At 42.4% G+C, this 17,888-nt stretch overlaps 1 protein-coding gene across 1 annotated transcript in view; it reads left to right on the top strand.

The window, feature by feature from the left end:
* The window catches only part of RABGAP1 (RAB GTPase activating protein 1), a 123,665-nt gene that overhangs the window by 99,068 nt on the left and 6,709 nt on the right, over nt 1-17,888 (top strand). Inside the window, exons 18-23 of the mRNA XM_054007282.1 lie at nt 3,310-3,351; nt 3,664-3,792; nt 10,704-10,796; nt 11,797-11,907; nt 16,294-16,398; nt 16,928-17,011. Coding sequence (XP_053863257.1) covers nt 3,310-3,351; nt 3,664-3,792; nt 10,704-10,796; nt 11,797-11,907; nt 16,294-16,398; nt 16,928-17,011 — 564 coding nt within the window. The remainder of the gene's footprint in view (nt 1-3,309; nt 3,352-3,663; nt 3,793-10,703; nt 10,797-11,796; nt 11,908-16,293; nt 16,399-16,927; nt 17,012-17,888) is intronic.

Genomic DNA, 17,888 nt, shown 5'->3' with positions numbered 1-17,888 from the left:
GTAGCCCAATACATTCTTTAAAATAAAATAAAATAAAATAAAATAAAGACAGTCCTATACTCAAGGCAGGGTTTCGAGCTGGACTTGAATTCCACTGCAAGGTCTCCTGGTTTCTTGGGCACTCTGGTGTCACACCACCAACCTCATCTTAATTAAACAAAAAACTATTGAATTCGATACATTATCTTCACATTTTAATTTTCCAGGAGGCTGCAGATTTTTGTGCTGACTGTGCCTTCTATATATTGCCTGGAGAAAGTTGGAGCTTTTGGCACCTGAGTAGAGAGCAGTTATGGCTTCTGGCACCCAAGGAGGGCTGAGGAGGTGGCTTGGGGTTGTGGGATATAAGCACTCTAGCTGGTTGTTTCTGATAAAATGATCACCAGTGAACTACTTGACTATGTTGCTATTTAAGCTGTCATCTTTATATATGGGAATTAGCCTCAAACAATAGCCTTGGAGTGTTATCTGCAGACTCAGGAAGGCACCATCACATCGACTTACATTTGGTTTTTGAATGTTTGAAGGTTGTCTTTGCCATTGTACGAGCTAGAGATTTAATTTTTCTTACATAAAAGCTTAGAGTCTAGAGCACAGTTCTTTGGCTAGAAGTGGATTCTGCCGCAAATTCCACCGCTTCTGAAACAACTAGGCCCTGACCGTAGTGACCGAAAACGATTGCCATCTATATATCCAGTATCAAGTGTGTCGGAGGTCTCACGACAGCAGGTGGCACCGATTTCCCCCCTTAATGGTACTATCACCCGAGAGCCAGAGATTGGGTAGCCATAGAGGTGATCCCTCCAAATGAGGCTAGAGAGTCTGTTGCCTCTCTAGCCTGTGTGTGTAGGGAAAGCTCGTTGGGACTATCAATATAGCAACTCTCATTAGCACAAAATTATTGTAAAATGTTGGATGTTTCTGTCTAAACTAACTCCCCTTCAGAGACTTTCGAGCAGACCTGACAAAAGGAGAACAGTCGCTGCAGTGTGTGTGTGCTGGAACAGGGGTGGTGTGTTGGGACACCGTACAATCAAATACAACATAACAAGTATTTTGCTAGGGGAACCTGTACAGCAGAAACATTACTTTTCCAAAACACAAGCAAATGGGAGAATATAAATGTGTACCAGATCGGGGTGGAGAGATGCTTACTCTTTAAAGAGAACGGACTCCCAAACCCACCTGATGGAAAGAAACTGCATTACAGATGTGTCCGTAGACTGAGGACATTACAAAATACACAGGGGGGAGTCTTATGCTTCCCAGTGGTATCCGGGGTTGTGAGGCACCTCGCTATCACCTTGTCTGTGCCTGCTCGGGGTCAGCTCCCTGACTCCACTGGCCACAGACAACACCAGCCCTCCCCACATAGCCTACGCAGGCTCTGCTGTCCCTCTGCAAGTTAGCAATAGGTGCACTCCAACCCCTGAGTCCTCTGAGCGACTCCCTGGAGTGTCTAGCCCCTGCTCCACTGGATACACAGCATTCACAGATTCGCTGTTCCCAAAGAAGCAGTGGGCTCCAGTTTACCAGTTTCTTGTCAGATCACTGCTCCGTTTAACACACGGCACTTAGATATGTTCATAATGAAAACAAGCAAGAGTTTATTTAATGAAGTAAAACATAATCCCAACTATACATACAAAGTAATGGGGTCTAAATTAGCTGTTACCACTCAAGAAAGAGATCTTGGAGTCATTGTGGATAGTTCTCTGAAAAGATCCTCTCAATGTAAAGTAGCAGTCAAAAAAGCTAACAGTTTTAGGAACCATTAAGAAAGAGATAAGACAGAAAATATCATAATGCCATACTATAAATCCATAGTACACAGACTCATTGAATACTGCTTGCAGTTCTGGTCAACCCATCTCAAAAACAGATATATTAGAATTGGAAAAGGTACAGAGAAGGGCAACAAAAATGATTAAGGGTATGGAACAGCATCCATACACTGAGAGATTAAAAAGACTGGGACTTTTCAGCTCAAAAAGACGTCTAATGGGGATATGATAGAGGACTATAAAAACCAGGGGAGAGTTAATGAAATGAATAGGCAGCAGATTTAAAACAAACAAAAGGGAGTACTTCTTCGTACAACGCACAGTTAACCTACAGAACTTGTTGCCAGGGGATGTTGTGAAGGGCAAAACTATAACGGGGTTAAAAAAAGAATTAGATACGTTCATGGAGGATAGGTCCATCAATGGCTATTAGCCAAGATCGTCAGAGATGCAACTCCATGCTCTGGATGTCCCTAGCTGCCAGAAGCTGTGAGTGGATCACAGGGGATGGATCACTTGATGATTGCCTTGTTCTGTTCATTCCCTCTGAAGCATCTGGCATTGGTGATTGTTGGAAGACAGGATACTAGGCTAGACGGACCATTGGTCTGACCCAGGATAGCCATTCTTATACTTACATTTTGCAGTGCTTAGGCTGACCAGCGGGCTACTGGCTCTCGGTAGAGACCTTACATGCCACCCTTTGGTGAATTTGTGCATATACTTGACTCAAGGGATCCCTATACAACTCTGTGCCCTCTGCCAGTTGGTACAAAGAGGTTCCTGGGTCATAGGGAGTCCTTCCATCCCTCAGAGATCGCAGAACTCCAAGCTATACCCCGGTTACCACATACTAGTGTCTGCCCGTCCTCCCTTCTCTCTGTATCCTTTGAGATGAAAGGGAGGGTGTAACAGGAGGAATGTTTTAGACAAGTGAAAGATGTATTTCTTGTGTGGTTTAGGGCCGCTTTAACTCGTGGCTCTGCCACCTGCAAAACTGAATGTACTAAGACACAACTCCACGTTATATGAAGATAGCATCTTACTGGCTATTAATTTACAGCAGCTTTTGGTGGGACCAGTAGCTTTGTTGTTGGTTACTATTTTATGTTGCTAAATGCATGAATTGTGTTGCCCTGAGCTCCCCACAATCCACTGGACTATGTAGTTTTCCTAAAAGGATCTTTTATTATTAGACTGGACATAAAGGCAAAGGAAGTTTGGAAGAATTCTTTTCTCCATCAGGCAAAGGGAAGCTTAGTGAGGAGAGGCTGCAGTGTGTGTTTGAGGCAGTTCCTTTTGCTATCTGCAAAGTGCCAGGCACAGGGGATTTTTGCCTTATTGTGAGTTTACTCTCCGGGGCTTTGATCTGATCAAGCTATTGCTTATATTTTTATGCTACATTCCCATTTTCATAGGAAAAAGTAAAAATATGTAACTTTAAGGTGTGAACAAAGTAATAGCAAGGCTTGTAAATATTGAAAACGTTGACTTATATCTATTTTTCTTTCATTTCTCTCTTTAGGGAATAAGTGTTATTTTTAATGTTGCATTGGGATTATTAAAAGTGAGTATCCAACTTTAACATTGTTTCATTTAATACATCACCATGTACTGGCTGTGTTACAAAAATACTATAATCAAAAATCTTCCTGTGTTATTGTTGTTGCTGTCTGGCATGCACTGCCTCTGTGGCTGTGCCATGTGTGGAAAATGTCCTATTGTGCAAGTGGAAACACGTGTTGCTATTTTAAGAAGGTTAAAAGATACTTTCTCGTGAGCTTAACAAAATAGCGGTTTCATTTTATTAGCATCTGTTATTGAAGCTATTTTTCAAAATCCGCTTTGCAAATATTGTTTCCTTTCTGCATGTTTCTAGACTACCAAGGATGACCTGTTATTGACGGACTTTGAAGGGGCTTTAAAGTTCTTCCGTGTACAGCTGCCCAAGAGATATCGGTCAGAGGAAAATGCAAAAAAGCTGATGGAGTTAGCTTGCAATATGAAGGTAAACATGTGAGGCCTGCAAGTTGTTCTCAGCATTTGTCTATCCCATATATATTAGCAGGGGGGTTCACATAACTTTGTGATTTATCTACCTCTAGATGCTTTGCAATGAAACAAATAGAGCTTAAGTGACTAAAAACAGTCCAATAAAGTTTAAAATCTGCGTAAAACTACACATATTGCATATACAGAAAAGCATTTATTTGCTCAAGTCTTTCTCCAATGATTTCTGCTAAATGGCCAGCAGCATCTCTCCTGGAGACAACTGGGAACAACACACTTGAAACAAAGTAAACAGTGCAGAGGTAGAAAATATGGTCCTTTTGAACGGAACAGAGCTATATTTAATTGTATACTACAGCAAGGAGCTCATTAAAAATGCATTGATAGGTACTATAAATTCTGTATATCTACTTGGGAGGCAAATGGAAGATGACCTTGCATTTAAAATTTCCCAAATGAATCAAGGTTGGCCAGTGATCCTGAAGCTTATATGTTCCTAATGTTAATTTTTTTTTTTTTTTTTTTTTGCTTCTGTTAAAAATCCTCCGTAAGTTGTGTACTTGACTGTTTTAAACCTGAGACTCTGCAGTGGGCTGTAGCAGGTTAATGGGAGGGCAGTTTTACACTATAAGCATTGATTTATGCTCTTTTGTACTCTGAAGAAGGTCTCCTCTATAATGAAACTAACCTAAGCAGAACTGTGTGTGGAGCTGTCTGCAGAAACTGCTGCACCTGCATTGCAGCTAGTTGGAAACCCTTGAATAATGTAGAAAGCTTTGTTTTCCCATGAGCAGCCCAAGTGGGAGGTTCACAGTATCACTCTTCATTTGGGGACTGTTAACTGAATGTATAAGACAGGGGTCGGCAACCTTTCAGAAGTGCTGTGCCAAGTCTTCATTTATTCACTCTCATTTAAGGTTTCGTGTGCCAGTAATAATTTTAACATTTTTAGAAGGTCTCTTTCTATAAGTCTATAATATATAACTAGGGTTACCATATTTCAGCAAGCAAAAAAGAGGACAGGAGGAGCCCCGTCCTGCCCTAGCCCTGCCCCTGCCCCTGCCCCTTCCACCCCCTCCCATTTCCTGCCCCCCCCTCAGAACTCCCAACCCTCCCCCTGCTCCTTGTCCCCTGACTGCCCCCTCCTGGGACCCCTGCCCCGAACTGCCCCCCAGGACTTCACCCCCTACCTAAGCCTCCCTGCCTCTTGTCCCCTGACTGCCTCCTCCTGAGACCCTCCCCCCATCCTAACTGGCATCCTAGGATCCTACCCCCTACCTGTCCCCTGACAGCCCCCCCCAGAACTCCCGACCCATCTAAACCCCTCTGCTCCCTGTCCCCTGACTGCTCTGATCCCATCTCCCCATCCCTGCCCCCTGACAGCCCCGCCCCCAGAACTCCCAACCCTCCTCCCTCCGCTCCTTGTCCCCTGACTGCCCCCTCCTGGGACCCCTGCTCCTAACTGCCCTCCAGAACCCCACCCCCTACCTAAGCCTCCCTGTTCCTTGTCCCCTAACTGCCCCCTCCTGGGACCCCTGCTCCTAACTGCCCTCCAGAACCCCACCCCCTACCTAAGCCTCCCTGTTCCTTGTCCCCTAACTGCCCCCTCCTGGGACCCTCCCCCCACCCTAACTGCCCCCCAGGACCCTACCCCCTACCTGTACCCTGACTGCCCAAAACCTTATCCACACCCCCCACATAAAGCCCCCCCCCGAACTCCCGACCCCCCCCCCGTCTCTTGACTGCCCCCTCCAGAACCTCCCTGCCTCCCTTACCCTGCCGCTCGTCCCAGCATGTCGTGCAGCGGGGGAGGAGCTCCAGACTGCCGGAGGCCTTCTGCGAATGGAGGGAGGGAGGGATCTCTGCTGCAGGGGAAGTGGAGGAGGGGGGGCTCTCTGGCTGTTGGAGCCCCATGTAAGTGGCACCACCCGGCCGGCTGCCCTGTTAGCCACACGCGCTCTGCATCGGGGGGAAGTCCGGACATTTACAAATTCCCCCCGGACGCTATTTTTAGCTCAAAAAGCCGGACATGTCCGGGGGAATCCGGACGAATGGTAACCCTAATATAACTAAACTATTGTTGTATGTAAAGTAAATAAGGTTTTAAAATATTTAAGACATTTCATTTAAAATTAAATTAAAATGTAGAGCCCCCTCGGACCGGTGGCCAGGACCCAGGCAGTGTGAGTGCCACTGAAAATCAGCTCGTGTGCCGCCTTTGGCCTGCATGCCATAGGTTGCCTACTCCTGGTATAAGACATGATGTTTAAAACTAGTGCTCTGGCATGTACCGCACATGTTTCGTGTGCGGATATTTCTGAATCTTTCATAAGTGCCTTACAGTTTTAAGAGTGCTGTTCTCTGTGGAGTAACCATCTAACCTGAGGTTTCTCTTACCACGAGTGTAGTTATTGTTTGTCTTCTCCCCAGAGTTGCTGCTTAAGCTAATATTGCACTTGTCATACAGTCAAAACTTTATCAAAAGTTTGGGAAATACTGAGGGTGGCCAGATTTGATACTTGCACTTATGGTTAGTTGTGAAAGCACTAATGGGAAATCATTTAACATGAAGTAGGCTGAGCTGAACTATGCAAAGAGTTGTAGGGGTTAAAATAACATGAAGATGGAACGCAGTTGAAGCCATGTTGGTCCCAGGATATTAGAGAGACAAGGTGGGTGAGATAATAATCTTTTATTGGAACAACGTCTGTTGGTGAGAGAGACAAGCTATCTCGAAAGCTTTTGTCTCTCACCAACAGAAGTTGATCCAATAAAAGAGATTCCCTCACCCACCTTGTCGTCTTAAGATGGAACACCTAAATACTGTATCAAACACAACCAAGGAGGTTCTATGCAATACCATCAATTCTAGCCACCTAGATCTAGACTCTGAAGTTTGAATGGTATGTAATAGCCACCTAATGTTGAGCTCCCTGATAAAAGATTATGGAGCCCTCAGGGCCTATACAACAACCAGCCCAAGTGAAAGGTTTTGTGTGTTTAAGAGCCAGGAGGATTAACGTAGACACTATTTTGTAGCTTTTTAGAAACTGATGGCTTACATTGACAGAGAACTGAAACCCGGCTTTCCCTTCAAGTAACAAGGAGCTTGCATCATTATTAAAAACACACAATGCTGACCTAGACATGCACTTTCTGAATATACTGGAGACTAACTCCTCATAAAACTTTTGCATTTAAAATAATTTAACATTGCTAAGTTTCGGCGAAGTGGCACAATTTAATAAACAACTCTGCCTTTTTTTTAACTCATTAATTTAAGACAAAGCCAACTTAACTTAGTGTAAAGGGAACAGCTAAAACTTTGAGAATTTCACCTTTGCTTTTAAATTCCAGAAAAGAGTTGGAAGGAAATTAGTTTTAAAAAGCATTCAGCCAAAATTTGATTCAAACCTGGGTAGACACCAGTTATCAGGGATGATTTGTGAATAATGAAATTTGTACTGCCACAATGCAAAAAGGGAACTATGTGACTCATTAGAGAAGGTCCTTCCAATCAAAACAACTGTCTGATTAAAAATAGCAAAGATACCAAACTCTGAAACCCAGAACTTAGAATTGGTCTCTGCCACAGAACCAAGTTGAGGTCCATCACGCTCCCATTTAGTTAACTATAGCATCATCAGGGTTTGCCAGGGGATCAAATATTGTGCTGCAAATTGATTCCAACTCTGTCATTACAAAGGAGGCTCTGTTCTACAAATGTAATTGCCTTGCTATTAATGTATCCTTTGTATTAATTAATAATTCCTATTTAATAACAGCTGTAGGACAAAGTGCTTCTCTAGGAGATATTTCATCCAGTTCTATCGCTTGAGGTGCACAAAAATTTCTCAGATAGAAATTGTCCACCAGACCCTATTACTTAAATGTAATTATGTAAAATAGATGTAGCCTTTGACATTGGGAATAAGGATATCCTGGCAGTTACTGGTAATGAACACGGCATTAATTCACAGTGGAAGTCAACAGCTTCTCTTTAATCAAATCAAACTGTGAATATTGTAACTAAACCTTTAAACCACCACTTTAAAAGAGACCTTTAAACTAGATTCCCAAAAACCCCTTCTGTAGTGTCTCCTTTATAGCTGTGATCATTCAATTCTGAAATAGAGCTCTCTTATGTTTTTAAAGGAAACTTTCTAACTTCTTATGACAGTTTTAGATCTATATTTTATATTTATAATTTAACTATATATGCCAAGTTTTGGGGCAAAACCACTGGTGTTGGCACAAAATTTCTTTATACTTTTAGCATGGCTAAAGGAACTCGGTATGCTGCTAGAGTCTAAGCATAGCTTTAATAGTATGGAAACATTCCTGGGCATTTGGGTTTTCCAGAGCTCTTTGCTCCACATTTGCCCACTCCACTGCAGGGTCTCTAGATAGACCTCAAAATGGCAGTTAACGGGTTTGTACTCCGTTCTGATCCAAAACCTGTGTAAGAAAAGGGAAATAAGCAGGATGAAGATGACCCAGTCTTGGCTGATTACAGACAGCATTAATATTAAATATGGATCTGGCTAATATCGTGTGCAACACTTGCATTGCCAAGAGTGCATTCACACATTTTACCTTTCACTTTTCACATCAGGAACTTCGTTCCTTTTCCCCTTCCCACTGCTGCCTAGGCTCCCCCTTTGTTTCAAGTGCACCTTGAACTAATGGCACAGCATATATATTGTACTGTATAGGGAAGCTAGATGCAATTTGCATTGAAAGGGTTAACAGAATATGGAAGGCTGCTGGAGAGAATGCAGGTTGCAACACTGGGCTCTGAGCAAAAGCCCAATGCTTGCAGCTCTCACCCCCATGCACACTTTTTTTCTTTTATTTGAATGCTGCATGTAATTGGTTCGACTTAAAATATAAGCCCATTGCTGTCACACACACACACAAAAAATCTCTTGCTTTTTACCTGAAAATGCTTTTGAACAGAAAAGGCCCTGATGTCCAGCTGAATCATTTATAGGAAGGGAAAAGTAGCCTGGCTGAGGCATTGTGATTACAACAGCATTCTGTTGAAAAGGAGGTCAGCTAATGATGAGCGTGAAGTAATGCTAGATTCTTAAGGTCACACTTCATTGTTACAGTGAAATGTAAAAAGAGCCACTGCTACCTTCCTTGCCGCAGAAAAACTAGAATTTGGGATTCCTGCCTCCTCTGTGTCTCACAATGCAAATTCCAAGATTTCTGCTGCCATTCCACTCGCACCGTTCCCACTGGGGCTGTATATTGGTGATCATCACAAAAAGAACCTTGTGATCACCCGGTAACTCATATCTAGAGCTAAGATTGGTTCTGATACACTCAGAAGTGTGGTGAGTTGAATATATTGGTGTGTGCTTATTTCCTTCCTTCTCAATGTTTAACATTCTCACTAATGTGAGATTCAGCATGTAAAAACCAGGACATGTTTCAATAAGTCCTTATGTAGTGAAACAAACTACTTATTAAGATTTTAACCCTTTCTCGAGAATGAAGCTAGTTCCTAAAGATCCCTTGTGAGTGTTTATTAAGTGTTTACTCTGTATTTTTCCTGATTAACTCTTATAACTGTAATTGTACTGCACAGAGACTCCAGCTAAGGAGATTGAAATATTTCAGTCGAAATCTGGTTAAAACATTTCTGTATAAATCTCACTAGAGGGAGCCTAGCTCTTAGTTTTCTGCAGCTTGTTCATCTCGGGCAAGACTGTTAATGATAAAGTAGGAAATAACCATAAACTGATTTTCATATGTCTGTCTTACTCTTTTGCAAAAGATTTGTTTAAACAAATACTTTAAAAAAAGGAGCCATCCCCGTTTATCATGTAGCTAGCTTACTGAGATAATAGTAAGGCCCAGCAGCCTTTAATCATGGGAGAGCCAGTGTAAATCAGTGTTAGTCCACAAGTGAAGTGAGCCTGGTGGTCTCAGCATAGGCTGTATTGCTAAGCCACTACAGCACTTGGCATGTCTCGGGGCCTCAACAGAAGGAGAGGCTCTGGTGGGGTGGGTTTTGTTTAAAGATTTTTCTGTGTCTTCTGTAATGGTAGTGTCTGAGCACCACATATGCATTAATTAATTTATCAACCCTCTGTGAAGAAGAGGAGGATTCTTATCTCCATTTTACAAATGGGAACACTGGGGCAGTGAGAGTCATTTGCTCAAGGTCCCAAAGGGAGGGAATCTCTGACAGAGCTGGGAGGAGAACTCAGATCTCCTGAGTTCCAGAATGGTGCCTTACCTGCTTGTTACTAGACCATCATTTTTCTCTATCCTTCTCTCCCATTGGTGCTGATGTAGTCTGTTGTGGCTTGACTGAGATGTACAGGCAGCCCTGGGATTGGAGATTTTTTAAGTCGGGTATGAGCTAGCAGAGCTGTGTGATGAACCTTAAATAATGGAGATATCTTATCTCCTAGAGCTGGAAGGGACCTTGAAAGGTCATAGAGTCCAGATCCCTAAGTGGCCCCCTCAAGGGTTGAACTCACAACCCTGGGTTTAGCAGGCCAATGCTCAAACCACTGAGCTATCCCTCCCCCCTTGCTCAGGCCCTTCCTTATTTTAGCAGTTTCATAAAAAGCATAGAAGACATGTACGCATGACGTTAAAAATTAAAGCTGAAGAGGCAGCCTTAAAACTTCAACCTCATCAGATAAACACCTGTGCTCCAAAGAAGGCAGGAAGCAACAGAATATTTATTTGATTACGTTGAATAGGTCAAAAATTTTTGCCCAGTTCTAATTACTTCACTCTCGGAATACATGGGAAACATTTTAATCATATTTTGTAGCAGGCAGGTCTTGCCCGAGGTTTGCACCACTGACACTTTGTAAAATGTGTATGCTTTTCCATGAGAGAGAATGGAACTGGCCAGGAACTAATATGTTGTGTTTAATTTAGATTGGTCAGAAGAAGTTGAAGAAATATGAAAAGGAATATCATACCATGAGAGAGCAACAAGCACAACAGGAGGATCCTATAGAAAGATTTGAGGTAACACACTGCACACCTAGGTCATTTTGAGGCCTCTCAGGAAAGTCTTGCTCCAAATTCTGTTTCTTTCCGTTGTTTCTCTTTATTTGCCAGCATGCAGAGATTTTGCTAGGACAGCTTAATTCTGCCAAATGAACATTAAAGAAATGCCTACTTGTGTTGATCAGCAGGGACGTTCCAGAGCAAGCCCCTTCGTAAAATGTTTCCATTAAATTGAAGGGCGGGATAGTGCAGATTTATACTTTTACACTTGGGTTCATAAAACTGCCTCAGAAGAGTCCATTTGTGTAATGTGCTGATGTCACCAAGTGACCGATATTTAAACAAACACACACAATTCTGGTGGGTATAAGCTCACCGCCATAAAGTCTTCACTCTCCTCCCTCATTTCTCTCTCTCTCCCCCCCCCACCCCCTAGTGACACAGGTTGTATGCTGTGAAATACTGAGTCTATTTTTCAGGGTATAAACATTTCAAGTGAAGTGCACTTCTATCCATGTGTTTGCCAGGAGCTGGAGCCTCCCTCCTCAATTATGGTTGTGGCAGAGCAGTTTTGTTTAAGCGAGAAAACAGCTGAGCAGTCTTCACATCCCCCCCCCCCCCCCCCCCCCGCACACACACACACCCCTCCTTTCACAGCCCACAAAGTTTATTGCAAGCCTCGGAGGGAAACGCTTGTGGGAACATTGGCAGTGGACTCTCACCCCCACCTCTCCGCTGCCCGAAGCTTTGCTATGGCTCAGCGAGCTTCCCAGTAATGGCTAAGCAGAGTTACTAATAAATAGCTGCTTCTCAAAGGTCATTTTTTGCTTCGCTAACCATATGATGAATATAAAATAGTTAATTATTTGTTGTCACTAAAACACATGCAGCCAGAATTGGGTTTCCAGGCTGGTCTTGCAGAGTGAATGTGTGAGCGGAGAGGCACTCAAAACGGTTTCTGGTGAACAAACTCCTTGAGAGAGCTTTTTTTTAAACTCGGGCGTTTTGTTTCCAATAGCGAGAGAACCGGCGACTGCAAGAAGCAAATATGAGGCTTGAACAAGAAAATGATGATCTTGCCCATGAACTGGTCACCAGCAAGATTGCACTGCGGAAGGATTTAGATAATGTAAGGCAAAACATTTCCCTCTGCTCTTGGGTGCAGATAATGCAAAACTTAATTTCTATTTACTCCTCTCATTTAATTCTTAATGTCTCATTGCGGGTGTCCATAGATGGATCGTGTTCTTACAATTACTTTGCAAACCTGCATTTTCCACTTATGAGACTGATAAATCTCACATTATTTCTTCACCTTGGGATGTTTTTCCATTTATCTTTTGCCTTCAGGCCTATGGATTGCTTATATATTTATAATGGAAAGCCTACTACCGTGGCCAGGCCAGGATTCTCTTAGGTCTCACGAGGTAAGCAAGGGCAGGTTTGGCCATTTATTGAATTGGAGACCTTTAAAGGACATTCAACAAGTGGTGGTGTGCTTGATGTAAGCGCAAGTCTTCTTTCCAAGTCAGTACTCGGTGATTATCCCAGCATGGCACTAGGCTGCACTATGCTGCTGAAGGTCCCATCTGAAGGATACCTAAAACTGAGGCTCTCACCCCCCCGGTCATGAAAAGAGCCCAAGGTAATTTGAGGGAGAGAAGAGGTATTGGCTCTTTAATGGAGCCAAATTCCTACTTGGAAAGTTGCATTCTGACCTCCCTGATATCCCCTAGCGTGTAAATCGGCAATGTTGTTCTTCCTCTCATGTTGTGTAGTGTAATTGGTGTAAAATGGCTTCTGTGTTTGCCACAGAGGTGGCTGAGCAGTTGCTACATGTATAGACTGTAAAACCCATCTTGGTCTTGCAGGATGCAGGTGCTTCTCGCTCTTGATTGTTTTTGCCACTATGTTGGATAAGAGACAGTATGTAGCTGGAGTCTAGAAAGCCCATTTTCTGACCCTTAGTGACATTATGGTGTCTTCTGTTTTCTGACTTCCTGGTAGCCGTTTAGTCTGTGTATATCGTTTCACTGTCAGCAAAGCACATAAGAACCACTAAGTTCCTTTGACTTTCAATGGGACTTAGATTCTTAAGTCTCTTAGGTGCTTTTCAAAATTTCATCCTGTGTGTTTTGGCTTGCTGAAGTGTGCCAATATGGATTGAATTTATTATGACTCTTCCCCCCTACCCTCCACACCCTCCAATGTATTTGCAGTCACATTGGTCATTTCCCATATCAATAGTTTTCTAAAGGCAAATGCACTGGAGGGTACATTCTTGTAGTGATCAAGTTTTTACAGGTGTGTTAAGATGAGAGAATACCCTTGATGCTAAAAATTAACATCTTCAGAGATTCTTATAAAACTCGGTCATCTTCTTGTTCCTTGTTCATTTTGCACAGATGCTTGGATTCCAATTGTGTTACTTGGGTTTTTCTTTGCTGTCTCTTCCCTTCATGTCAGATTTAGATAATCACATTGGGGATGTTTTGCTAGAATATACTTTTGCAGAGACAGAAGGACTGAAACACTGCCTTAGACAGCACACATGGTAGGGCAAAATGAACTGGCATTTCTGCTGCTGCCTCTGAACTGATGTAGATATTACCAATCCACCTGGAAATACATGGGAAAGAAAGAAAGTGCTTGTGTCATACCATTCTCATTCTGTATGAAGATACATTCATTTGTGAAATCCCAGCGGAAGCTGGCTTTTAGAAATTGTATAAGCCAGGATTTGACAGACTTTAAAGTGTTTCAGCCCACCAACCTAAGTGAAGTAGGGATTCCCACTCTTTACTGGGAAAGTTTCTTCAGGAAAAATATTGGAAGTTCTTACTGTTTCAGAGTGAGAATTTATACCAGTGGATGAATGCTCTGTAGTGTTATGAAAACCTGCTATAAATATGAATAATAAATTCCATTATCCTTTTGTTCTGGGTAGTGACTTCACAAAATACCAGCATGTTCACCTTGTTACACCTCCTTTTCCATTTCAGCAAAGACATAATAGAGGAATATGAGGACAGCTGAGCAGTTGTGCTCAAAGGATGGGCCCCAACATAAAATGCATCTTTTGTTGCTTTTGATATTCACTAGTAACTCAGTTGTGACCACTTGAACCCATATGGGACTTAGCTGTGCTCTAATGTTGACTTGCTTATACAAAGCAGAATTAAGCCAAACTTCTGAGGTAGCCCATTGGATTTGGTTATAATCTGTCCATCCTCCAAAGATGGCTAAATGAAGTTGACAGAATTGCCCTTGAGGGGACTTCCGTGATTTGACCCTGGATTAATTCTTCTGTTTGGGCCCTGAGATCATGTTCCATTTCAACTAGTCAACTGTCCTGGAAGAAAAGTACTAAAAGACATTGTGTAATACACCCTTTCTGATACCTTAAAGGCACGTTTGCAATCTCATAGCCTAGATAGATCAAAGCAAAGAATGGAAATTAAGCAGCTTCCTTCATTTCCTCTATACTAGCCCAGAAATTAAGCTTCAGTCATCGTCTTTTGTTGGAGTCAGATGTCCAGCTTTCTTTAACTTCAAAACAATTTTGAGCCAATGGATATCGACAAGTCCGTCTCTTAGGATTGTGCCCCTATTTTTAAGGATCATCAAAACTTTAGTGGACTAAAATTCACTGTGATTTTCTTCCTTTCAAAGGGATTGAGACAGTTGCTTTCTGAAGTCTTTAAACCTTTTGAGTTATTGATCATATTGATCATATATGTAATCAATACATCTATCTGTGAGCCCTGAGCTATTGTATTTAAACAGCAATGTTGGAAAAGACGCATACCTTTGCAGTAATGGTTTTGAGTGACTTATCTTATGTGATTGGGGGGGGGGGGGGGAAATCAACCTAAGGAGCTTTTCAAGGTTGTTGTCAGTTCTGATCTTTTCCAGTTTAATTTATCCTTTGTATTTTTACATCCCCAAAAGGTATTTATCAAGGTCAGACTCATCATCCTAGTAGATCTCAGAAGGAAAGTGAAGAAATGTGTTCTGTCTTACCTGATCAGAAAGATGAGTTAATGTACAGCTGTGGTGAAGTGGTTTGGCATAGTACTGCACTGATCCCTCGGGCTCAGATAGAAGGGAACTCATGGGAGCAAGGAGTACTGTACGGCAAGCTCATTTTAATTTTCTGTTCAATGTACACATTTTCTGCCTGGGTATTGAGTACGTAGTGGAGCAGATTGACATTGGACTGTTCTCATTTGCTTGTGTTAGATGCTGTTTGTAATGCAAACTCTTCTGGGTGGCTTAAGAAACGAGGGGAGTAACTGCCTTCATGGGCAGGTGTCATGTCTATTTTGATTTGGCGAAGCTCTCATGGGGCTTTCTCAATGAATGTATTCTCACCACAGCTTGGACATTTGCAAAGTGAACATGAGATTTGGATTGTTAAAGTTTTTTATTATAGATCATCTTTCAAATAGTTATCTGTTCTATGTCTTCCATTGTCCTTTAGTTTACTATTCTGGTCCCAGGCCCAAGTGAAAAGGGAGTAATTATTTCTCTAATTGGATTTCTTCCTGGGAGCAATCATTCAGATGCTGACTTTGCTGAGGCCGGTCACTGAAATTAAAGAAGAGCTTTTGGAGGGAGGGTTATCTATGCAGAACAGAGATGCCACACTGACTCCCAGTCTTTTAGGCTAACCACCATTCGCTATTTGTGAAGCATGTACAGTGTGCCTGGCAGTACATAGGACATGAAAGAAGACATGTTATGTGGCCCAGAAAGCTAAATCATTAAGGACTTTCTCCTTCTCACTCTCCCACCCCCCAGAAATGATTAATTTGTGCCTTTCTATTGATGTGATTAAGCATCTGTCAGGTGCTATTTCTACCTTCATAAGGATAAGACTACAGGACTTGGCCATTCACTCACATTAGGAGACCGGTTGTGGTTTACTGAGTTTTGTTGGTTACCAAGTGAATAGATGCAAATAAAAAGAAGTCTCCCAATGTGTTTTGCTCATGTATTTTAGCAAAGGTAGTCTTGTTTTAATTTTCACCTGCATAGTTTCCATGGACTCTCAGAATATACTAGGAACAGCCAGAGAGTCTTTATAATAAGGTCTCGGTTTTGCGGTGTTTCTTCTGTTAAATGATGGTTGAGAAGTGGGGAACAGGGTCTCCTGTGAGATTGGTCAGGGTGAGGAGTGCTACTAAGGTCCGCCTGATGGGAATAAGGATAATTGTGCAGCAGGCATGCAGTCTCCAGGGGAACTGTTTTTCATATTGAAGTTGTAGGAAGCACCAAAAATGACAGTTAAGTTTGTTCTTGTGATGATCTGATATCAAAAATGGTCCCTTTCTCTCCTTTGATGGTACTTGTAATGAAACCGAAGAGTGTAGAATGAGGCTGTTGCCTTGGCAGAGTCCCATGGGTCTGGTGTGCCGTTGGATGCCAAGAGGCATAGGCACAATGGCGCATACAATTCTTTAGTGATGGGAAATCCTGTGCTTGATGTTCTGCTCTATGGTGTGTGTTTCAGGCAGAGGAAAAGGCGGATGCGCTGAATAAGGAATTGCTAATGACCAAACAGAAGTTAATTGATGCAGAAGAAGAAAAAAGGCGACTAGAAGAGGAGTCTGCTCAGGTTATGGGCGTTTCTGTTGCTTTCACGTTTCTGTAAAGCAGGGAAATTAAGAAAACGAGACCTGCATAGGAAGGGCTTATTGTTCCAAGTTATCCTTCTGCCTCTCGATCAGTGTAAAGAACATAGAGAAACAGAGTTCAGGGTCCCTTTGAAAGCTGCTGCTTATTGTAATTTAATATTTAACTAACTTGGAAGCATGGATGCATGCGGACAGTGTTACTACAGATGGAAGCAACATAGGATTCAAACTGTCACTATTTACCCCAGTGAATTCCTCGTACATATCCTATCACAAACCAACCCAATTTTCCTGATATACCTGCCCATCAGTGTCTCAAACTAGCTTCATAGCTACACCCTAGATTGCAGTGGGGCTGGACTAGCCCGTTGCTTCTCAGAGGTAGAAAGGCTTATCATCTCCGAAGGGTTATGAGTTAGAGGAGTGAAGGTGGGTTGTCTTCTGCAGATGTTGTCAGATTATTTTTTAAGGTATTGTAAATATGTAATCTTTCTCTTTATTTTACTGCAGCTGAAGGAAATGTGTCGTAGGGAACTAGACAAGGCAGAGTCGGAGATTAAAAAGAATAGCTCTATTATTGGTGACTATAAGCAGGTAAGTGCAGCTTGGATAGGAATGGGGCATACTGCTCTCACATGCCAGGGAATTCTCTGGTATTTAGCATTTATTTTCCAGACATCCCCATATAAGTACAATATTTGCCATGCATTTACTGGGACTTCTGGAGCAGCTGTGGTGGTTTTCATGCTTTTTTGGCTGAGATCACAATGTTCTAGTTATCTGTGACTTAAATCTTTATAGGGTGCCACGTGCCAATTACCCGTCGTATCCATTATGAAGAACATAAAGTTATTTGAATGGGCTATGGTCTTACAATCTAAAGGCTTTGCTGCTAACTTCACTCCAAAAATTTTCTCCCCCATAGTCCCTTCTCCCACCAGATGGTGATGATAAAGAAGCTCTTTAGCTTGGTTCAGCGCTATGACAGTGTTTCAGAATGTTAGGTTTGGATTCCCACTCCTGCAGTGCATGGTATCCAATCCATAGCTCCATTTACTAGGAATTTAGCCTCAAGATATCCTTAGGCTGCATCAAACAAACCTCAAGGGGTAGGTGTGGCTAGCCACACCCATTGTCATGGTTGTTTACTTGATTCCCAAGGCAATGGAAGGAACTACGCTTCCTCTCAATTTGTCTTGACTCCCCCAGAGAGGCTGAACTATAAACTTATTTGCTTATTGGCTACAGCCTTAGAGGCACGTATGTAATTCCATGCATTACTGCATGTATGTTGTGTGACTGCAGTGAAATACCCTGCTGTAATGCCTCTGTGCACGCAGCAGGATCCAGGTTGCTTTAGAAACCTTGACTCTGAATTTCCTGACTCTTCTGGGGCCCTTAAAATCTCCACTTTACTGCTGCTGTAGCACAGGAGTTTGGTTTTAATATTTATTGAGCAACTGCTGCGTGG

The sequence above is a fragment of the Malaclemys terrapin genome, chromosome 17, assembly GCF_027887155.1.
Source record: "Malaclemys terrapin pileata isolate rMalTer1 chromosome 17, rMalTer1.hap1, whole genome shotgun sequence".
NCBI lineage: Eukaryota > Metazoa > Chordata > Testudines > Emydidae > Malaclemys > Malaclemys terrapin.
This window is presented reverse-complemented; position numbering and strand designations above follow the sequence as displayed.